The 24698-nt window shown below is 44.0% G+C and overlaps 1 protein-coding gene across 1 annotated transcript in view; it reads left to right on the forward strand.

The window, feature by feature from the left end:
- The window catches only part of arhgef38 (Rho guanine nucleotide exchange factor (GEF) 38), a 97302-nt gene that overhangs the window by 27516 nt on the left and 45088 nt on the right, over nt 1–24698 (forward strand). Inside the window, exons 2-3 of the mRNA XM_073042386.1 lie at nt 19538–19725; nt 23684–23807. Coding sequence (XP_072898487.1) covers nt 19538–19725; nt 23684–23807 — 312 coding nt within the window. The remainder of the gene's footprint in view (nt 1–19537; nt 19726–23683; nt 23808–24698) is intronic.

The following is a 24698-nucleotide window of genomic DNA, read 5'->3' on the forward strand; positions in this document are numbered from 1 at the left end:
CCGGAGTGACGCTGTTTCGTTTCGCTGTATTCATAGATATTCTTGTATGGTTGAATGGGAATTAAACTTGAACCTGAATAACAAGAGAAGCAATGAATTGTATCAGAATGCGGAAGAACCTTGTAATGAGAAACAACAGCTGGTTGTTTGGTGAGGTGTTTCGTTTAACTGGTTGGATGACTCTCTAAAGCCTGATTTTTGAAATACTGCATCCAATCATTTACAGATTTAACTTTGATATCTTAGTCATTTAAATAAACATTACTGGCTGTCTAGCCTGAATGAAAGCACCCAGGTAATCTTCCCTGTTGTTCACACCAGAGTTTACATTGGTCTGTGTAACAGGGAGTCATTTTGAGTTACATTACTGTCCTCCATTCACTGCCTATTACTGGAGAAAATCAGCCTGCTCTTGGTCCAAATTATTTGATCCACACATCAAGGACCGGAATGGTTTGAGAGCGCAGCTCACCAGCACCTTCTCAAGAGCCATTAGGGATGGGCAATTAAATGCCTGCTCAGTCTGTAAAGCCCACATCCTTGGCTAGGGAAAGAAATTAGAACCACATGTTTCCCTCTTAAATCCATTTCCTGTTACTTCAACTTTCAATCCAACGTTATGGTCCACTGGGAAACTCTTTGCTGTTTTCCCAAATAACTTCATACAACCTTTGTGAAGTGCACCCCGAGAACTACAAGGAATTCTCGGGAATTTCTGGAACTGATTTTCCACAGCCTCATGCCCTTGCCACTACCTTTCCCTCTTGGTCTGGGGATTGTCCATTCCTGGATTTCTGGAGCTGGGACACCAAGCGTTGATCCATCTCCTGCCTACACACCTGGTTGTCACAGTTTGTTGGAGACACAAGAGTCTGTAGATGCTGGAAACAGGAACAAAACAAAATTGTTGGACAAACTTGTTTGAGCAGCATCTAAGGCATCAAAGGGACTGTTGCTGTTTTAGGTTGAACCCCTACATCAGGACCAAATTGGGGGAGGGGAGGGGAGTATAACGTGTCCAGTGTTGCCACTTCCTTATTTCTATTATTATTTTGTATTTGTACAGGCAATCAGTCAGTCATTCTTTGTGTGGAATTGTCATTGATTATTTTGTATTTCCTTGTTCTACTGTGAATGCTGCTAGAAAATGAATCTTAAGGTGATATATGGTAAGATACATGTACTTTGATAATAAGTTTACTTTGGTCTTTGAATTCCCCCTACCCCATACTCCAAATCTTCTGGGCATGAGGGAAAGGTTGAAACTTGAAGAAAGTCCCAGCAGGGACTGGGGCCTAGTTCCACTTGGATCTCCTCTACACATCACAGTGATACTGCACTGGGTTGGTGTTGCATGATCCCGCTTTCTGGCGTACACATTCTGTATAAACACCAAGCTTCTCCAGGGGGAAGTCCCTATTGTATTTCTTCTTGAGCTGTTTCATTAAGCTGTTGCTGAGCAACTTGGCAAAAACCTAGAAGAGGTGATCACTTGGGAAGTGTGCAGATGGGGATTGGAAAATGTAAGCTTTAAAGGGAGCTTGACACAGTGTAATTCCCAATCCAGGAGTGTCCGACCCTACAAGGTGTTCACAAATATTCCATTCATAGTGTCCATGAACCTAAGAACACTATCCATTTTAGTCTCTCTTTTGTACTATTTATTTATCTTTAATATATTTGTTATTGGAACTCATAGTAGTTTGTTATGTATTACACAGTACTGCTGCCGCAAAACAACAAATTCTGATTGATACCTGTTCCCTCTATTCCTGTGAAAGAAACGAGGTCTTCTGACAAACATGGCATCCATTTTCTGTCTTAGTTCTACAACCTTTGATGTGCTCAGCAGGCATCTGATCACGGATGATCGAAAAATGTTAAATGTAGGGTAACACATTAGCTAAAATGGGGTGAAACAGCACAAGACACCTGGGGGATAAAACAAGTAAATGGAACTCTCAGGGTAGAAGGTTGGAACCCACCCATGCTAACTCAAAGCCCATAGGACATTATACACATGGTGTTCTCTCTATTTAAAGAAGCCAGTGTTTACGCTCGGTTTGCTTCATTAACTAAAAGGATCAAAAAAGCAAACAGTCAGTACCACGGCCACAGAGTAGAGGATCCAGTGTATGCATAAAGAATGGTTAGACCAGCTGGAGTTAGGAACCACAGGGGTCAGTGCTAGGCCATTAGGTTCTATGTACACTAACTATTTGTTACTTCACAGAGTTCAGAGGGTGCCACCGTGGCAGAGCCCCAGAGACCAGGTTCGATCCTGACCTCTGGTGCTGTCCATGTGGAGTTTGCACGGTCTTCCTGTGACTGTGTGGGTTTCCGCTGGGTATTCCAGATTCCTCCTAAATCTCCAAGAGTGTACAGAGGAGGTTCACTAGAACGATCCCTGGAATGAAAGGCTTAACATACAAGATCATAAGACATAGGAGCAGAATTAGGCCATCTGGCCCATCGAGTCTGCTCCACCTTCAATCATGGCTGATCCTTTCTTTTTCTCCCCCCTCATCCTTCTGAGTTCTAGTGAGTACAGACCCAGAGCTATCAAATGTTCCTCGTATGATAACCCTTTCATTCCTGAAATCATCCTTGTGAACCTCCTCTGGACCCTCTCCAATGCCAGCACGTCTTAGATGAGGGGCCTGAAGCTGTTTACAATATTCGAAGTGAACTTCACCAGTGCCTTAGAAAGCCTCAGCATCACACCCCTGCTCTTGTATTCTAGACCTCTTGAAATGAATGCTAACATGGCATTTGCCTTCCTTACCACCGACTCAACCTGCAATTAACCTTCAGGGTGTTCTGCACAAGGACTCACAAATCCCTTTGCATCCCAGATTTTTGGATTTTCTCCTCATTTAGAAAAAAGTCTACATATTTATTTCTACTACCAAAGTGCATGACCATGCATTTTCCAATGTTGTATTTCATTTGCCACTTTCTTGCCCATTCTCTTAATCTGTCTAAGTCCTTCTGCATCCTACCTGTTTCCTCAACACTATCTGCCCCTCCACCAATCTTCGTATCATCTGCAAACTTGGCAACAAAGCCATCAAAGCCATTCGTTACCACAGGGGGCTTTAGAGGCCAAGTCATTGTATTTAAGGGAAAGACTGATAGGTTCTTGATTGGTAAGGAGGTTACCAAAACGTTGCAGAGAGAAGGTGAAAGAAGGGGTTGAAAATTAGTGTCTGAAGTTCCTCTCCATCAAGGTTTGAAACTTCAGTAACATTGTCTGCTCCCCTGGCAGGTTGTTCTTCATTTGGCATGTGGCCTCTTTGACTCCTGATTCTTCAGTGGTCGTGCTGAGTTTAAGTTAGATCACGTGTGGTGGAAGGGAGTCGAGGGCCATTGTTTCAACACCAGAGTTGCTCCAAGTGCTCCCTCCATGGGTGCTGACTGCCTCTCTGCCCTTCATGACTTTTTCTCCTTCTGGCTTCAGCTGAATGGGCTTTTGGCTGTTTGGGCCGTGGATCACATTGACAACCCAGACATTAATCAGTTTCATTACTGACGGAGGGATGCACTGTCAGAGGCACTTTCTGCTGGGTGAGCCATTAAAGCAAGACTTCATTGGTTCTCTTGGGTGGATGTAAAAGATTCTTACAAAAAATAAAAGATTACTACAAAGAGGAATGGAGGACTAACCTCAACATCCTCTACATAGCACCATCCAGAGACAGAGAAGCAGTTTCAGCGACAGGTTATTATCGATGCAATGCTCCTCAGACAGGATGAAGAGGTCAATACTCCCCAATGCCATTAGGCTTTACAATTCAACCGCCAGGACTTAAGAACTTTTTAAAAGCTATTATTAATGCTTTTTGAGATAGTGATTTACTGAGTTTTTTTTACTGAGTTAAGTATTGTATGTAATTAGTTTTGCTACAACAAGTGTATGGGACGGAAAAAAAAGTTGAATTTCCCCATGGGGATGAATAAAGTATCTATCTATCTATCTATCTATCTATCTATCTATCACTGTTCAGGTCTGTTGGAAAATCATTAGCTGTTTCCCTACTGACACTACCTGATCTGAGGATTTCCTGTGGTTTTTTTCATTCTTATTTCATGAAACAAGATTATCTGATCTTAATTTCACTGGCATTAGTGTTAAGAATATAGCCTGTGATGTTGTGCCAAACTTGTAATTAAATGCCTAACTAAACTAACCACTTCTTCCAGCAGATGGTCCATACCGCTCCATTCTCTGTGCATTCATGTGTCTCTTAAAATGCCTTTATTATATCTGTCTCCACTACCACCTGGGCACCATCCACTGCTCTGTGTAGAAGAATCTGCCCCACACCTCTGCTTTCAACTTTTGCCCTTTACTGTGGCCGGTAACAATCGCCTCTTGCCTCAGTACTAAACTGTGGACTCACTTTTGGTGACTCTATGGGTTATGATACCGGTCCCCTCTATGAATGTTTGTTGTTTGTTTACATTTTTATTGTTTACATGACTTGGTCTTTGTTGTGTGGATTTCCCCCCATAGTTCTATTGGGTGTCTTTGTTTTGTGGTTGCCTGCAAAAAGACAAATCTCAAGGTTGTCTAGAGTGTTCATACTTTGATCATAAATGTACTTTGAACTTTTAACTCTAGTATTAGACATTTCAATCCTGGAAAAAAGATACTGGATGTTCACTCTTATCAAAAGTATGCCGCTGAGAATCTTATAAACTGATATCAGGTCTCCCCCCCAGCCTCAACGGCTCCAAAGAAAACAGCCAAACCTCTGCTTGTAGCACTTGCCTTCTACTCCAGGCTGCATCCTGGTGAACCTCTGCAAAGCCTCTAGTCCTTCCTGTAATGCACGACCAGAATGGGACACAGTAGCTTAACTAGAGTTTTATATTGTTGAATTCAGTGCTTCGATGAATAAACGCCATAATCATTTTCTGACAGTCAATCAAACAATGGTACTACTTGCATGGAGCTATGAACGTGGACCCCAATATCTCTCTGTATGTCAAATTTATTAAGTGTCCTGCCTTTAGCGGCGCTCTTTCCTTTTACATTTGATCTCCCAAAGTGCACTACATCACACATGCAAGGATCAACGTCCATCTGCCATTTCTCCTCCCATAACTGCAACTTGCATATATCCCACTGCATCCTTTGACAATCTTCTGCACTATCCATAGCTTCACCATTTATTCTGTGGTCTGGGACCTTACCCACTGATCCAGATCATTTATATATTGTGCATATCACAACAGCAGAGGTCCCAGTACAGATCTGTGCAGAGCACCACTCGTCATGAACGTCCAGCCAGCACAAGTCCCATCAACCACTACCTTGGTCCCATGCATCTTAAGTCTTCTGGATGGGCTTACCATGTGGGATTATTTTGTTTTGAAACTTGGCACCAATATTTCCAGTGTCACCTGGGCAAACCTGTCAGCCAGATGTTGCTCTGGAGGTACTGATGGGCCCAAAGGCAATTAGAATAATGCATCTTACTTTAATTTTCCAACACTATCGTTTTTCAACTTCCACTGTAGTTATAGTAATGACCTTCCTAAAGTTCAAAGTAAATTTATTATCAAATTACATATACTGTGTGTCACCATATACAACCCTGAAATTCTTTTCTCTTCTGGGGATACTCAATAAATCTATAATAGAATAATAATCATTTAGAAGCAATGAAGGACCACACCAACTTGGGCAGTCAACCTGTGTGCAAAAGACAACAAGTCAGGCAAATACAAATAGAAAGAATAGCGTGCCTTCAGGGTGTCAGATTTCCGTGGCTGATTCGGGGCTGGTGCCGCCGACTGATGCGTTGCGGGAGAACAGGGAAGGTCGGAAGCAGCGGGATTGCTGTTGACTGTGTGCCCAGAGGTACAGAGCTCGGATAAAGCGACGCAACTAACTTCTAACACCATTTAAAGACCACAAAATAAGTGGCGAGTTGTTTTGGTTATGTCTCTCCTCTCGCTGTGAAATAGGAACACCTCTTTTTCCCTTATTAGGGAGAGAGAGAGAGAGAGCGCCTGTGGTATGTCGAATACCGGGTGAACGAGTAGTCTTTGGGGTACTGCAAGTCTGTGTCTTTATTGATGCTTTGCTGCACAATTGCTTTGTGGGGGGGGGGGAACCGATGCTTTTTTTGCTGGTGGGGGGTGGGGAATCATTGCCTTGTTGCTGCTTGTGAGTGGGTGAGGGAGCTGGGAGGGGTCTTTGGGGTTCTAACATTTAACTCTCATTCATTCTTTGGGGCACTTCTCTGTTTTCATGGATGTTTGAGAAGAAAAAGAATTTCAGGATATATATTGTATACATTTCCCTGACATTAAATGTACCTATTGACCCATTAAATATCAAGAACATGAGATGAAGAGTCCTTCAAAGTGTTCATAGAAAAGAAGAATATTTCAATGATGGGGCAAGTGGAGTTGGATGAAATTATCCCCTTTGCTTCTGACCCTAATGGTTGAGGGGTAGTAACTGTTCCTGAACCTGGTGGTGTGAGTCCTGAGGCTCCTGTACATTCTTCCTGATGGCAGCAGCAAGAAGAGAGGATGTCCAGGTGGAGAGAGTCCCTGATGACGCATGCTGCTTTTCTGTGACAATGTTTTGTGTAGATGAGCTCAATACCCATGATGGATGGGGCCATATCCATTACTTTTTGTAGGATTTTCCACTTAAAGGCATTGGTGTTTCCAGACCAGGCTATGATGCAGCCAGTCAATATACTCTCCACTACAGGTCTATAGAAGTTTGTCACAGATTTATATGTCATGCTGAATCTTCGCAAACTCCTAATGAACTAGAGGCATTGCCATGCTTTCTGTTAAAGTGCTGAATTATTGCTTTCTCCTATGACTCCTTTCCATTGACAGCTCTGTCTTATTTTATCCAACTGGGAGAAATGTGGACTTTCATCCTAAGTCAGACTAGAATTTATGTTTGGGATCTGATGAGGACAGAACTGAGTTCAAAGCTCAGTACATAAGTTGTTCCCCTATCTATATAGTCATGGTTACAGGAAGCCTATGATCTTCACAGGTTCTCTTTGAGCACGTTGTTTGGTCATTGTATCCACCAGTAATAGAAAACAGGATCAAATAACATTTGTTGTTGATTTACCACTTCCTCATTAAATATTTGTTCTTCCATTTTTTTTACAATGGAAGATTTATTCACAGGACAACAGGGTAAATAGAGATCTGAATAGCCATTCAATAAATCATTCCATCATCTCTACACTAATCTTTTACAGGCAATGTCTTTCTATATTTTTATATTTCAGGAGGCCATTGAGCCCATCAAGTCTGTGTAGCTCAAGATTCATTTAATGTTATTTCCAGACACAAATGTAAAGGAAAACAAAATAATTGTTGTTCCAGATCCAATGCAGCACAAAAAAACACAATATGATAAAGAGCACAATAATAAAAACAGAATAAGTATAAATACATAAGATAGGTTATATACAGACAATGATTGTATGTCCATAAAGTAATGCTAGGCACAGGAGTGTGTGCAAAGGAGACAGACAGGAAATGATTAAGTAGTAGTGATGAGTGGGGTGTGGAGGGATGGGTCCATGGATGGAGGTGTTGACCAGCCTCATTGCTTGGGCAAAGTAACTGTTTTTGAGTTTTGTAGTTCTAGCATGGATGCTTCATAGCCCCTTGATGGAAGTGAGACAGAGTCCACGAGCAGGGTGGGTAGGATCCTTCATGATGTTACTGACCCTTTTCCAGGAACTTCCTACTATATGTCCTTGATGGTGGATGGCTGGTGCCAGTGATGCAGTGGAAAGTTTGACTACCCATTGTACAGCCTTCCTGTCTACCACAGTGCGATTTCTAAACCGCGCAGTGGTGCAGCATGTTAGGATGCTCTCGACTGCACATCTGTAGAACGATGTGAGTATAGATGTGCATAGTCCAGCTCTCTTCAGCCTCCTCAGAAAGTAGAGGCATCAGTGAGCTTTCCTAGTTGTGTAGGATGTGTTCTGGGACCATGAGAGTTTGGGTGAGATGTGGACTCCCAGGAGTATGAACCTGTTCACAGTTTCCACTGTTGTGCCGCCAGTGTAAAGAGGCGTGTGAGTTCTCCTGAACTTGATTACCATCTCCTCTGTCTCGTAGACATCGAGGAAGAGGTTATACGCCCGGCACCAGGCCCCAAGCTCTTCTACCTGCTCTCTGTAGGCCATTTCATCGTTGTTGGTGATGAGCCCCCCCACCGGTGAACTTGACAATGTGATTTACTTGGGTGTTTGACCATGCCGTCATGTGTGGCGATGTGGAGAGTGATGGGCTCACCGCACGGCCTTGGGTGCATCTGTGTTGAAGAAGGTGTGGAGGGAGGAGCGGTTGTGCATCCGGACTATGAGATCTGTCGGTTAGGAAATCCAACCATTGCATAGTGGTGTACTTAGACTTAAGAATGAGAGTTTGTTCACCAGAATTGTTGGGACAATAGTATTGAATGCCGAACTGAAATCCAGTAAAAGCATTCTGATATGTGTCCTTGTTTTTTTAGGTATGTCAGGGCCAGGTGATTGACAGATGCCACGGTATCTGTCATAGAGCAGTTCTGTTGGTGAGTGTCCAGTGTGGCAGGAAGGGAGACTTTGAGATGTGGCAGTATCAGCCGTTCAAACCACTTCATGATGATCGGCATCAGTGCCACTGGGCGGCGGTTGTTTTGTTCCGAAGGCGCAGAGTTCTTTGCTACAGGGATGATGGTGACTGATTTGAAGCATATGGGGACAGCAGCCTGGATGAGTGGAGTGTCTCTGATGTCAATGAGCTGATGTTCACAGTCCCTGAGTACTCAGCCTGTTCGGCACCGGAAGCGGGTTGATTCTCACTCCTGCTGGCTGCTCACCTGTGAAAGGGGTAACTTTTGTGGCCGGTGTTGTGTTGCAGTCCTCGAAGTGTGCATAAAAGTTGTTTAGTGTGTCAGGGAGAGAGGCATCGCTGATACAGTTGACGCTGTTTTTCCTTGTGTAGTCGGTAATGCCCTTGATGCCAGCTATGTACACCGGGGACCATGATTAGACAGGTGTTCCTGAATATTTCGTGCATAGGCAGTCTTTGCTCTCTTGATGCCTAAGATGAGATTTCTCCTGGCTGCTCTGAGAGCTGGTCTGTTACCTGACTTGAAGGCAGCGTCCCAAGCTTTTAGTAAGGAGCGCACCTTTGCATTCAGCCAGGGCTTCTGGTTGGTCTGTGAAGTGATTGCTCTTGAGGTACCAATGTAGCCCGCGATGGATGAGACGTATTCCTTTGACGTTTGTGTCTTCTCCGCTTTGTGGCAGCCACCAGTTCGTCCGTTCAGGGCAGTGGTGAACACAACAGTAAACTCCCTCGGCAAGTAATGTGGCTGGCAATTAATTGTGAAATGTTCAATTGCCCAGAAACAGTGACTTCAGATAAATTTGTGCACCAACCTCTGTTAATGTACATGCAGATTCCACCTTCTTTGGAGTTCCCCGACAGGAAGTTTTTGTCTGTGCAGAACAGAGTTGAATCACTGAGTTGGGTACGTCGTTGTTTAGCCATGTTATGGTGAAAACCAGACTGTAGCAGTTTCTCATCTCCACCTGTGCATTCAGAACACAGAGAAATCTCCTGTGTCTTGTCGTTTTATTTATTTCTCTGTTGTCTCCCACATCCCCATCAACTACCCCGTCCCCGTTTCTCCTATCACCCCCCCCCCCCCAGACTAGGGGTTGATTTGCAGTGACCAATTAAACTACAATCAGAACATCTTTGGGATGTGGGAGGAAAACAGAGCACCATGAGGAAACACCATGGTCATGGGATAGCATACAATGTCCACACAGCAGCACCAGAGGTTGCAATCAAACCCAGGTCTCTGAAGTTGTGAATCAACAGCTCTACCTTCCATACTGCTGTAACAATCTTGCATTAGACCCTGGACACCCATTCCTTGTTAAAGCAAGACTTGCATTTCTATAATGTCCTTGTGAAACATAGTATTTTGTAGCTACTGAAATATAGTCACTGTTATGATATAGCTATCGAGACCAGGGTCCAAAGCTGATCTCAGGCACACTTTGTGAGGAGTTTGCACATACTCCCTATGACCACACAGGTTCCAGTTCCCTCACACATCACAGAGATATGCTGGTAGGTTAACTGGCCAGTGTAAATTGTCCCTTGGTAGATGATGGTGGAATAAACAGATGGGAGATGATTGATTATGAAGAGGACAGTTCAAAGGGAAAAGGGGACAGAGGGTGGGGACCTGATGGCCTGAATGGGGTCCTTCTGAGCCATAAATATCTAAATAATCTAGAAAACATCCATTAGCACCACAGCAAGCTCTATCTAAGGCCATGAGATATAGGAGCAGAATTAGGCCATCTGGCCCATTGACTCTGCACTGCTATTTCATCATGGCTGATCCAACTTTCTTCTTGGCCTCAATCTCCTGCCTACTCTCTGTATCCCTTCATGTCCTGACCAATCAGGAATCTATCAACCTCTGTCTTAAGTATACATACAGTCTTGGCATCCATAGCTGCCTGTAGCAACAAATTCCATATTCCATAGAAAGAGCCAGGGATCAATTGGCAAAACAATCTTTATGTATAATACAGGCCAAGATAATCTCTCTGCTTTCCAGGTGGGGTTGTGGGATCTTTTAAGTCCATCTGAGGGAGGAGACAGCCCATGATAGTTTTGGCATCTCTAATGGTGCAATATGCCCTCAGTACAGTTTTCAGACTAAATTAGAAGTAGAAAGCTGGAAGAACTCATCAGGTTGGGCAGCATCTGGGGAGGGAAAGGGTGTAAACTTGATGTTTTGGGTGAGAACTTGCATCAGGACAGTAGAAAAGATTGCCATTACACAGCAGTATGAAGTGGGCTAGGTGGGATGGAGAGGTGATGATGGGCAGATGGAACTAGGGATAGTGAGGGGTGGGTGAAATGAAGTAAACTAAGTAGTCAGATGAGTGTATGCATGTCAGTGTGTGTGCCCTGGAGCAACTGGGAAAAGTCTGGGCAAGGGGAGACGGCATGGAGCCCAGGCACGAAGATCTGAGTTCAGTGGGGCAAGAGCAAGCAGAAGCAATGGGTCTTTAAGAAATAAGCTTTTGTGTTCAGGTCGTGGTGTAGGCGGGACTTGCCAAATTATGACTTGGGAGCAGTCCACTGAGACAGAACTAACAAGAACAGAGATGCTTGTTATTATCCAATGAACTCTTGTGTTTACGCTTCCACTAAATCCCTGATCACCTTGATTGCTTCTTTATGTTTCTTTGGTCCTCCTTAAGATCATTCCTTAAATCTCCTTAAAATCATTCTAACAAACACAGGGTTATCAGCAGGCCCTATGGTTCAACCTGCTTGTTCAGTGACACAAAATTATCTTCAGAACTTTAAACCCCTCCATCAATGAATCTCTAACTTTTTGCACCTTGTTGTATTTTATAATGTGGGGACCAGAACTGAGCATCATGCTCTGTGTAGGGTCTAACCAAGTCTTTGTATAAATAATGACCCATGTCCAACTGATACACTTTATCCTGAAATAATGGTTTTAATTTTTTCCCATATTTTACACTTTAAGGGATTGTCTCAGAAGCTTTCTTTTAAGAACGACAGTTTTTCTTGCATTATTTTGAGAGGTATGTCTGGGCAAGTGAAGAGGTAATTGAGAGGAGCTACTGGAAAGTGGTCACCCCAAGGCTACAGGAGAGACATAAATGGGTGACTTGTCTGGAGAAGGAAGGGAGAACATCAGATAGTGGAGTGCACCCCTGTGGCCTTTCCCCTCAACAATAAGTACTCCACTTTGAATGCTGTTGTGGAGAACGGCCTACCTGGGGGAAGCAAGAGTGGCCGTGCCTCTGGCACTGAGTCTGGCCCTGTGGCCCATAAGGCTAGGAAACTGAAGAGCATGGCAGCAGTAACAGTGGACTGTATTGTCGGGGGACAGAGAGGCGATTCTGTGGATGCGAAAAAGAGACACGAATGGTGGTTTGCCTCCCAGGTGCCAGGGTTCGTGATGTTTCTGAACATGTCCACAGTATCCTGAAAAGAGAGGGTGAGCTGCCAGAAGTCGTGGTACACATTGATACCAACCACATGGGTAGAAAAAAGGAGGAGGGCCTGAAAAAAGAACACAGGGAGTTAGGAAGGAAACTGAGAAGCAGGGCCTCAAGGGTAATAATCTCGAGATTGTTGCCTGTGCCACGCAACGGTGAGGATAGGAATAGAATGAGGTGGCAGATGAATGTGTGGCTGAAGAATTGGAGCAGGGGTCGGAGATTCAGATTTCTGGATAATTGGGACCTCTTCTGGGGCAGGTGTGACCTGTACAAAAATGTTCGGGTTGCACTTGAATCCGAGGAGGACCAATATTCTTGTGGGCAGGTTTACTGGAGCTGTTGGGAGTGGTTTAAACTAATATGGCAGGGGGCTGGGAACCAGGATGGAAGAACTGAGGATGAGCAGCAGATGATGGACGTAACATGAATGTAAGGAAGGACAAGCCAAAGATTGGGTACAAATGCAGACAGAACAAAGAATTAAATTGTACCACAGAGGCAAAATTCAAAAGGACGAGAAATGCAGGACTGAAGGTACTGTGTTTAAATGTGTGTAGCATCTGGAATAAAGTGAATGAACGTGGTGCAATTAGTGATTGGTTATTATGATGTTGTGGGCATCACTGAGTTGTGGCTGGAAGGAGGCCGTAGTTGGGAGCTTAACATTAAAGGATATATTTTGTGTTGAAAGGATAGGCGGTGGTGTGGTTCTGTTGGTAAGAGATGGAATTACATAGTTAGAAAGAGGTGACATAGGGTCGGAGAAAGTTGTAGAGTTAAGAAATTGCAAGGGTTAAAATAAAACATTATGGGAATCATATCTAGGGATCCAAATAGTAGCCAAGATGTGGGGTTGAGATTGGAAAAGGCATGTAATAAGGGTAATGTCATAATTGTAACGGGGGACTTCTATATACAAGGGGATTGGAAAAATCAGGTTTGTGTCAGATCACAAGAGGGGGAATTTGTTGAATGCCTACAAGAGGGCTTTTTAGAGGAGCTTGTGCTTGAGACTACTTGGGGAAAGACAATCTTAAATTGGGTGTGGTGTAATAACCCAAATTTTATCAGTCAACTTAACAGAAAGGAACTCTTAGGAGGCAGTGATCATAATCTGATATAATTCATACTGCAGTTTGAGAGGGAGAAGCACAATTCACATATTTCAATATCACAATGGAATTAAGGGAGTTACAGAGGCATGAGAAAAGCCCTTACTCTCTAGATTGGAGGAGGATACTGGCGGGGATGACAGCAGAACAGAGATGGCTGATGTTTCTGGGAATAGTTCACAAGGTGCAGGATGGATATATCTGCAGAAGAAGTAGTTCTCAAATGGCAGGAGGTAGGCAACTGTGGCTGACAAGGGAAGTTAATATAAAAGCCAAGGGAAGGGCATATAAGGTATAAAAAGTGAGTGGATAGTTGGATGATTGGGAAGCTTTTAAAATTCAACAAAAGACAACTAAAAAGCTATAAGAAGGGAAAAGATGAAATATGAAGGTAAACTAGCCAATAATATAAAGCAAGATTCTAAAAGTTTTTTTTCAGTTATAAAAAGAGTAAAAGGGAGGTGAGAGTTGATCAGCAGGCCAGGCAGCATCTGTGGGGAAGAAGTACAGTCGGTGCTGCCTGGCCTGCTGAGTTCCTTCAGCATTTTGTGTGTGTTGCTCGGATTGCCAGCATCTGCAGATTCTCTCTTGTTTGAGATGAGAGTTGATATTGGACCACCGGAAAATTATACTGGTGAGGTAGTAATGGGGGACAAAGAAATGGAAGATGAACTCAGTGAGTACGTACAAACAAGCTGGAGGAACTCAGCAAGTCGGGCAGCATCCGTGGAAATGAGCAGTCAACGTTTCGGGCCGAGACCCTTCGTCAAGACGTCCTGACCTGCTGAGTTCCTCCAGCTTGTTTGTACGTGTTGATTTGACCACAGCATCTGCAGTGTACTTTGTGTGAACTCAATGAGTGCTTTGCATCAGTTTTCACTGTGGAAGACACTAGCAGTGTGCCAGAGGTCTGTGAGTGTCAGGGAGCAGGAGTGAGTGCCATTACAAAGGGAAAATGTGCTAGACAAGCTCAAAGATCTTAAGGTGGATAAGTCACCTGGGCCAGATGGACTACCTCCCAGCGTCCTGAAAGTGGTTGCCGAAGAGGTGAAGGACGCTTTGGTCAAGATCTTTCAAGAATCTCTTGATTCTATCATGGTGTCAGAGGGTTGGAAGATAGCAAATCTCACTCTGTGGCGACCCACTTCCCAGCGCACTCGAACCAGCTCACACAGTGGCGTGCGCCAGCATTGAGGCCGGTCCCAAAAAGGGCGCCAAGTCTGCTTCACCAGCAAGGGGAAAAGCCCGCGCGCGGGACGGGACTGTGAATACGCAGTATTGTGAATACTGTGAATACAGTATTCCCACCCGGGGAGGGCGGGATCAGGAAGGCTTTAAAGCGAAGCCGCGAAGTTTGAATAAATCTCTTTTGCAACTGCAGCTCATCAACTCCGTGTCGTTATTTCAGCGCTGCGTGTAACACACCGCTACAACTCCACTCTTTAAGAAGGGAGGAAGGAAAAAGAAAGGAAATTATAGGCCAGTTAGCCCAACCTCAGTGGTTGGGAAAGTGTTGGAGTCTATTTTTGAGGATGAGGCTTTGGGGTACTTGGAGACTAATGATAAAATAAGTCAAAGTCAGCATGGTTTCAGTAAAGGGAAATCTTGCCTGACAAATCTGTTAGAGTTCTTTGAGGAAGTAACAAGCAAAGTGGACAAAGGAGAGGCAGTGGATGTCATTTAGATAGCTAGATAGATAGATACTTTATTTATCCCCATGGGGAAATTCAACATTTTTTCCAATGTCCCATACACTTATTGTAGCAAAACTAATTACATACAATACTTAACTCAGTAAAAAATATGATATGCATCTAAAATCACCCTCTCAAAAAGCATTAATAATAGCTTTTAAAAAGTTCTTAAGTAGTTTACTTAAATACATTGAGTCCTAACCCCGGCACTTTAACATATCTTACTCCTGGCGGTTGAATTGTAAAGCCTAATGGCATTGGGGAGTATTGATCTCTTCATCCTGTCTGAGGAGCATTGCATCGATAGCAACCTGGCGCTGAAACTGCTTCTCTGTCTCTGGATGGTGCTATGTAGAGGATGTTCAGAGTTTTCCATAATTGACCGTAGCCTACTCAGCGCCCTTCGCTCTGCTACCGATGTTATACTCTCCAGTACTTTGCCCACGACAGAGCCCGCCTTCCTTGCCAGCTTATTAAGACGTGAGGCATCCCTCTTCTTAATGCTGCCTCCCCAACACGCCACCACAAAGAAGAGGGCGCTCTCCACAACTGACCTATAGAACATCTTCAGCACCTCACTGCAGACATTGAATGACACCAACCTTCTAAGGAAGTACAGTCGACTTTGTGCCTTCCTGCACAAGGCATCTGTGTTGGCAGTCCAGTCTAGCTTCTCGTCTAACTGTACTCCCAGATACTTGTAGGTCTTAACCTGCTCCACACATTCTCCATTAATGATCACTGGCTCCATATGAGGCCTAGATCTCCTAAAGTCCACCACCATCTCCTTGGTCTTGGTGATATTGAGACGCAGGTAGTTTGAGTTGCACCATATCACAAAGTCCTGTATCAGTTTCCTATACTCTTCCTCCTGTCCATTCCTGACACACCCCACTATGGCCGTGTCATCAGCGAACTTCTGCACATGGCAGGACTCCGAGTTATATTGGAAGTCTGATGTGTACAGGGTGAACAGGACCGGAGACAGCACGGTCCCCTGCGGCGCTCCTGTGCTGCTGACCACTGTGTCAGACCTACAGTCTCCCAACCGCACATACTGAGGTCTATCTGTCAAGTAGTCCACTATCCAATCCACCATGTGAGAGTCTACTCCCATCTCCGTTAGTTTGTGCCTTAAGATCTTGGGCTGGATGGTGTTAAAGGCACTAGAGAAGTCCAGGAATGTAATCCTCACAGCACCACTGACCCCATCCAGGTGAGAGAGGGATTTGTGCAGCAAATACGTGATAGCATCCTCCACTCCCACCTTCTCCTTATACGCAAACTGAAGAGGATCCTGGATTTTCAGAAGGCATTTGATAAAGTGCCTCACGTGAGGCTGCTTAACAAGATAAATTCCTATTGCATTAAAGGGAAGATACAGACATGCATAGCGGAATGGCAGACGGACAGGAGGCAGTGAATGGGAATAAAGAGAGCCTTCTCTGGTTGGCTGCCAGTGCCAGTGATGTTCCTTAGGGGTCAGTATTGGGACCGCTACTTTTCACGTTGTTTGTCAATGATTTAGATAATGGAATTGATGGCTTTGTGGCAAAGTTTGCCGATGATACAAAGATAGGTGGAGGTGCTGAGGAAGCAATGTGATTGCAGCAGGATTTAGACAGATTGAGAGAATGGGCAGAAAAGTGGCAGACGGAATATGGTGTTGGGAAATGTACGATAATGCATCTTGGTAAAAGGAACAATAGTGCAGACAATTATCTAAATGGGGAGAAAATTTCAAACATTGGAGGTGCAGAGGGACTTGGGAGGCCTCATGCAAGACTCCCAAAAGGTAAATTCACAGGCTGAGTCTGTGTTAAAGAAGGCAAATGTAATGTTGGTGTTTATTTCAAGGGGAATAGAATATAAAAACAAGGAGATGACACTAAGCCTTCATAGACACTAATCACTTCACACTTGGAAGATTGTCAACAGTTTAGGGCCACATATCTCAGAAAGGATGTGTTATCATTGGAGCGAGTCCGGAGGAGATTCACGAGGATGATTCCAGAAATTAAGGTGTTAACATAGAGGAGCATTTGTCATTTTTGGGCCCGTACTCATTTAGAAGAATGTGAGGGGATCTCATTGAAACCTACCAAATGTTGAAAGGACTAGAGTGGTTGTGGAGAGGATGTTTCCTGTGGTGGGGGTATCCAGAACTAGAGGGCACAGACTCAAAATTGAGGGGTGACCTTTTAGAACAGAGATAAGGAGAATTTTTTTTTAAGCCAGAGAGTAGTGAATCTATGGAATGCTCTGCCACAGACTGTGGTCAAGCCCAAGGCAGGTGTATGAGTGGGATCCAGGATCAGCCGTGATGGAATGGCGGAACAGACTCGATGGGCTGAAAGGCCTAATTCTGCTCTTCTGTTTTATGGTCTAACCCACTGATGGTTTGCATGATAGTGGCACACTGGGTCTCTATAGTCATTTATTGAAGAAGCTATGCCTAACGCATAACCAACTTTTCTTTACTCCAGGTTTGCTCATTAAGGTTGCATTGACCCTGTAATCCGGATTTTTTTAGCAGCTTTTTTAATGCAGTAAAATAGACCAGGTTTTTCCCAACGGGAAGCGCAGGAAGTGATGGAGATCGCTGTTACTGGGTACGAATTTTATGGGGGCATTGATGGAACAGAGAGGGCGTGAACATGTAATGGAATAAGAACAGGCAGTACACGTTAGGACAGAGCAAGGTTGGTATCTTTCAGTGGGTGAAAGCTGAGGTATTTTTAAATCTTGGGAAGCTTTGACATGCTTCTGTTGTCTCAGTGGAGAAGGAATGGGGAACTGTTCATCTACTGGTGAGGAAATGTGTAGGGGAGGCTTATCAGCTCCTTCTGCATTCTCCCAGAACAGCAACTGCATTTGCCGAGCAAGGGGTGGCTTTGATATGTCCTGAGGTTATAATTCTTTCTTTTGAAATCTCTTCTTGCAATCCAAGTAAATTACACTCAGTGGAATTCTGGTTATTCCCAGGCAACGTCAATTAGAAGGGTTTAAAGGGAGTGTGTCCCGGGAGACATACACACTTAACTCTTTGGCTTATTACTAAATTTGATATCATCCAGCACCTTTACTGATTCCTGAGCAAGTTGCTGGAGAAAACGGTCCAGAAATTCACTCTTTTTCTAATGAGTCCCTTTCTGCTTATCTCAGTCCAGTTCAGGAACAATTGTCCATGAATCATCAGGCTTCTGAACGAGAGGGGAGTACTTCACTCAACTTCACTTGCGCCATCACTGTTCCCACAACCTATAGACTCAATTTCAAGGACTTTTTGATATTTATTTATTTTTATTTTTTTTCTATTTGCATGGCTTGTTGTCTTTTGCACACTGGTTGTCTGCCGTTAGTACTGTCTTTCATCAAATCTGTTATGGTTATTGGATTTATTGAGAATGCCCACAAGAAAATGAACCTTAAGGTTGTATATGGTGACAACCTTATAGGTGATAATAAATAATTTGGGAAGAAATTTACTGTGAACTTTGAAGTTAATGCAGTACTCCTTGTTCATAGGGTCTCAGTTTTAACAAAATCAGCTCATTATGATGCAGAAAGATCTACATTCCTTTCTCACAATCCATGGCCTGAAGACATCCCAAACACGTCTGAGCTGTGCACTCTCCATAGCTTCAAGATGTCCCAAAACACATCCCGACTGTGCACAGCAAGCTCCCCCAAATAACATCATCAAAGTACCACCCCTGTTGGTCAGAACACAGTATTGCCCCAGTTGTCTTAAACTTTCAGGGGATCATAGAAATCACTTATTCACACAAGGGGAAATGGGAAACTGGAGCTTTTGATTCCCCCAATCCCCTTCCCCTCCCCGCTCAATTAAAAACTGTCAAAACTTGAGGATAGAACATGGAACAGTACAGCACAGAAGCAGGCCTTCAGCCTACAATGTTGCACTGAATTAATTATACTAATGGCACCTATTGTCTTCTACCTGCACATCCCTCCATTCTCTGCACATTTGTGTGTCTGTCATTAAATGACTGTTTTATTTACCTCCAGCATCACCTCTGGCAGTGCATTCTGGTCTCCTTCCACTCTCTGCGTTTAAAAATATCTTGCCCCACACATCTCATTTTTCCCTCTCACCCTAAAGCAATCCTGTAGTATTTGACATTTCTACCCCAAGAAAAAGATAACAGCTCTCTATCAATCTGCTCTCATAATTTTATAAACATCCACGAGGTCTCCCCTCAGCTTCCGTTAATCCAAAGACAATAAATCAAGTTGTCCAGCCGTTCCTCACAGCTCATGCCTCTAATCCAGGCAGGAACCTTGTAAACCTAACAGGAGCAAACCTGCAGATGCTGGAAATCCGAAGGAACACCCACAAAATAGAACATAGCACAATACAGACCCTACAAGTACTGTGTGTAAACCTATTCTACAGCTCTCCAAAGCCTCAACATGGGGCAACCAAAACTGAATCCAGTCCCTCAGATTCAGACTAACTAAAGTGTTGATAAGAATTGTGGGTCAGGATATTCAAATACTGACCAGCCATGGCTTAACTGATTGGTGGAAGAGACTAGAGAACTAAGTGGCCTGCTATTCTTCAGAAAGGCGCCTTCAGCTTTCTCTTCATTCAAATCTTTCTCCCTTTTCTTCCCCCACTCAACCAACATCCCCACAGCTAAGATGACTCCCCACGCAATTCCTGAAGCCTCAGCAACCCCAGCACTGGACCCAAAGGAACAGAGAGAGCAAATGATGCGCAGGAGGTTAAAGGTCATCGAGGAGCTAGTACAGACCGAGAGAGATCACTACAAGGACCTGGATCTGTGTATCACGCATGTCGTGCAACCTCTCCGGCAGAAACAGGTAATCTTTTTGTACCTAGTCGAGCCACTCTGTGCTGTGATCCTATTGCTCAGCTCCCTCTGCTGGTTAACGTACGGAACGTGCTGCCAGAGGAGATGGCGTCAAAGCGTGATTAGTGCCATTTTGACAGGCACTTAAATGGGGGTAAGGTATAGAAAGACAGAGGTTCAGTGCTGGAACAAGGGATTAGTTTAGTGGATGAGCTTCACGTTCCTGGGTTTAAACACCCTGGAGTATCTATCCTGCGTCCAGATGCAGCCATACTGCCAATGTTCAATAGTGCCCTTTGACATCAGAGAATGCATACAGTATACAACCTGAAATTCTTGCTCTTCACAGACATCTACAAAAACAGTAGCATATTCCAAAGAATGAATGACGGTAAAATCATTTGAACCCAAAGCCCTCTTCTCCCCTGAGTCCCACGCACAAGCGTCAACCTCCAACAGCTGATCCGCTGTTCCTGATATTCCCTCTTCTCCAGCGACGCTTCAGGCACTGGCATAGAATCGGCTCATCCAAAGGCCTGCAAAGTTTAGGGCCCCCGAAGGCCCTCTTGGCTTCTTGGCTGTGCCCTTGGGATATCGAAAAACGGCCTGGTCAGTGAACCCTGAGAGCGGGAACCATTACCATAAAGAACCACAGTTTGAGTGCTGGCGCAGGTCAAAGGCACTGACAGAACCCATCCTTGAAAAGGGGAAAAAAACAGACATTCAAGGTAGTAATTAAGCTTTTTCCACAGATGAGCTCAAAGAAGCTACTGTCTAGCGCCATCATAGCTCCGCCCCAAAGTCTCCATTTTCTTAGAAGTTTAAGACAATTCAGTATGTCATCAAAAACTGACAAATTTGTCTACGGTGGAAGTCAATCTGACTGGTTGTGTCATGGCCTGGTAAGGGAATTCCAGTGCGCAGAAATTCAAGAGGCTACAGAGAGAGGCGAACTCCTCCATTTCCATCGTGGGCACAGCTCTCCCCACCATTGAGGGCATCCATGTACCGATGACTCAGCAGAGTATAGCATCTATCATCAGGGTCCCCCACCTTTAGGGGGAGGGGAATGGCCGACCTCTTCTTGATGCTGCAGTCAGACAGGAGGTACAGGACCTCAAAGACCCACATCCCAAGGTTCAACAACAGATTGTATCAGGTTCTTGAGCTTACTTGTGTTTACAACTCAATTCTACCTCAGATCATGTCTCCCTCATCTTGCACTAATGTGACTATGTTTCTTTCCTTGTTATTTTGTCCCGTAAGTTGTACGTGATTTAGGTGGCAGACCAGCTGCTGGGGATTGGGGAAAAAACATCCTCGTCGTGGAGAAAGGTCTCAGCCTGAAACGTCGAGTTGTTTATTCGTTTCCATAAACGCTGCTGGACCTGCTGAGTTCCTCTGGCATTCTGTGTGTGTTGTCTTGGATTTCCACATCTGCAAACTTTCTCATGTTTATTATTGCTACTCCTGTGTTTTGTATCATTAAATGTTCTCTTTGTGATTTATATAAATGACCTGGATGAGGAAGTGGAGGGATGAGTTACTAAATTTACTGATGACACTAAGGTTGGAGGTGTTGTGGATGGTGTGGAAGGCTGTCAGAGGTTACAACGGGACATTGATAGGATGCCAAACTGTGCTGAGAAGTGACAGATGGAGTTCAACCCAGAGAAGTGTGAGGTGGTTCATTTTGGTAGGTCAAAGATGATGGCAGAATATAGTATTAATGGTAAGGCTGTTGGCATTGTGGAGGATCAGAGGGATCTTGGGGTCTGAGTCCATAGGACACTCAAAGCTGCTGCGCAGGTTGACTCTGTGGTTAAGAAGGCATATGGTGCATTGGCCTTCATCAATCGTGGGGTTGATTTTAAGAGCCAAGAGGTAATGTTGCAGCTATATCGGACCCTGGTCAGACCCTACTTGGAGTACTGTGCTCAGTTCTGGTCACCTCACTACAGGAAGGATGTGGAAACCATAGAAAGGGTGCAGAGGAGATTTACAAGGATGTTTCTTGGATTGGGGAGCATCCCTTATGAGAATAGGTTGAGTGAACTCGGCCTTTTCTACTTGGAGCGATGGAGGATGAGAGGTGACCTGATAGAGGTGTACAAGATGATGAGAGGCATTGATCATGTGGATAGTCAGAGGCTTTTTCCCAGGGCTGAAATGGCTAGCATGAAAGAGCACAGTTTTAAGGTGCTTGGAAGTAGGTACAGAGGAGATGTCAGGGGGTAAGTTTTTTACACAGCGAATGGTGAGTGCGTGGAATGGGCTGCCGGCGACAGTGGTGGAGGTGGATACAATAGGGTCTTATAAGAGGCTCCTCGATATGTACATGGAGCTTAGAAAAATAGAGGGCTATGGGTAACCTTAAGTAATTTCTAAAGTAAGTACATGTTCGGCACAGCATTGTGGGCTGTATTGCCTGTATTGTGTTATAGGTTTTCTAAAAGAGGGCAACCTAATCATGATAGGCAAGAAGTGGCAAGGTTTTGGGACTGGTGGAGAGACCAAACAATGGAGTAATAATGTAAGAACAACTGATGGATCAATAGGGTCTGTAGCAGAAAGTTCCACAGCAAGGCAGCAGTGAGAATGTAGGAGTTGAGTGGCAAAGGGCAGAGATGGGTTTCAGTGGAAGCCATATTAACACGAGTGTGAAAGGAACTGAGTGAGGTGGTGAAGGGAGAAGATTAGAAGGAATGGAAGCAGGCAGGAGTTAAATCCAAGCACCAGAATGAAGCAGGTGGACCGAATGGCCTGGCCCCTGCTGTGGGCTTAATGCAGTTTAGTTGCTGCTGCCCAGGTATTTCAATCTGAAGAAAGTACAAAGAAGATCTCAAATACCTAATGACAGACAGAAATCTAATCACAGTCTACATGTCTCTACTTTCTGTGAAGGCTGAGGAAAGTCCATCTCCCACACCCCATCCTCATCACATTCCACAGAGGTTGTATTGAGAGTATCCCGAGCAGCTGCATCACTGCCTGGTTCAGAAATTGCACCATCTCGGATCGCAAGACTCTGCAGCGGATAGTGAGGTCAGCTGAGAAGATCATCGGGGTCTCTCTTCCCGCCATCACGGACATTTACACTACACGCTGCATCCGCAAAGGAAACAGCATTATGAAGGACCCCACGCACCCCTCATACAAACTCTTCTCCCTCCTGCCGTCTGGGAAAAGGCACTGAAGCATTCGGGCTCTCACGACCAGACTATGTAACAGTTTCTTCCCCAAACCTATCAGACTCCTCAATACCCGAAGCCCAGACTGACACCTTGCCCTACTGTCCTGTTTATTATTTATTGTAATGTCTGCACTGTTTTTGTGCACTTCATGCAGTCCTGTGTAGCTTTCTCTGTGTTGTTTTTTTACGTAGTTCATTCCAGTTTTTGTACTGTGTCATGTAACACCATGGTCCTGAAAAACATTGTCTCATTTTTACTATGTACTGTACCAGTAGTCATGGTTGAAATGACAATAAAAGTGACTTGACTTGACTTAATGTTGATTACAGACAGATGCAGATAGTTTGGATACATTCTATGAACCAAATCCCATGGGACACTAAAGTCGGAGGATGTTAATTGCCACACAAAATGCTGGAGGAACTCAGCAGGTCAGGCAGCATCGAAGGAGAGGAATAAACAATTGACATTTTGGCCTCAGATCCTTCATCAAGACTAAAGGAATGGGGAAGAAAACAGAAGCCATGTTGGCTCCTTCCTCATTCCTTTCCAGTCCTGAGGAAGGGTTTCAGAATGAAACATTGATTGTTTATTCCTCTCTGTAGATGCTGTCTAAGCTGCTGAGGAGTTCCTCCAGCATTTTTTGTTTACTCTGGACTTCCAGCATCTGCAGTATCTCTTGTGTTTATGTTAATTTCCTGTTGGACTAAAACTATATTGCCTGATGTTTGAAGTGACGAATCTTTATAAATTAATTCAGCTTTCTCTCTGCAGATAGAGTGTCTCGATGTGGACGGGTTGTTCAGTAACATCGAATCAGTCCATCAGATATCTGCCAAGCTCTTGTCAATGCTGGAATACACAGTCACCGAGGATGAGCAAGAAACACAGATGATCGGTATGGAAGCAATGACCTGGAATATATTTGTATTTAACAGTTGGAGATCCCAGAAATCCATATAGATTTCTACAGAGATCTAAGTGGAGGAGTTGTAAAAGTAGAGGAAACCTATTCAACATGTTCATAATGTAATTTTTTTTAATGATTGGGTGGGTTGAAAGCTAGGATAATAAATAGGGAGAAAGGAAAGCCTTGAGGTTGTGCATAAAACCTAGAAAATTTAATTAATGTATTTCAGAGTGCTGCCCTGCTGTGAAGGGAACAATATAAAATGAAGCTCAGCAGAGGTCGGAAAAAATGGGGTTGCCTCTAGATGTAATACAGTTAAGACAACATTACTGGGTAAAAACATACTGAGGCCAAAGGAAGTCACATCCAATGCACACCGTTTAAGGGAATACAAAATACTTAGGGGAACAAAATTAGGAAATCAAAAAGGAACTGTGAAATTGAATCTTGAAGGAAAAATGTCGTAAATTATGGGAGATGCAAATTGTAAAAAAAAAAGGATGATGGTGAAATAGGGTAGACAGTCGAGAGTCAGAATCATTGCCCAGGTAGAAATATCAAGTACTGGAGGACACGCATTTATGGTAAGAGGGGAAATATTTGAAGGGATGCGTAAGACAATTTTTTTTACAGAGTGGTGGGTGCCTGGAACAGGTGCCGGTGGAAGCCGATACAGTAGTGGTCTTTATACGTATCAACAAGCAGGAAGGATCTGGTTCAATTCAGCATCATGTTCGGCACAGACATGATGGGCTGTAGGGCCTGCTCCTGTGCTGTGCTCTTCTATGTTTTATGAATATAAAACAAAATGGGATAGGTTCCCACATATAAATAATAAAAAGAAAAATTGGGATTATTATTGGCATATTCACCGGAGAG

Source organism: Hemitrygon akajei, chromosome 4 (assembly GCF_048418815.1).
Source record: "Hemitrygon akajei chromosome 4, sHemAka1.3, whole genome shotgun sequence".
Lineage (NCBI taxonomy): Eukaryota > Metazoa > Chordata > Chondrichthyes > Myliobatiformes > Dasyatidae > Hemitrygon > Hemitrygon akajei.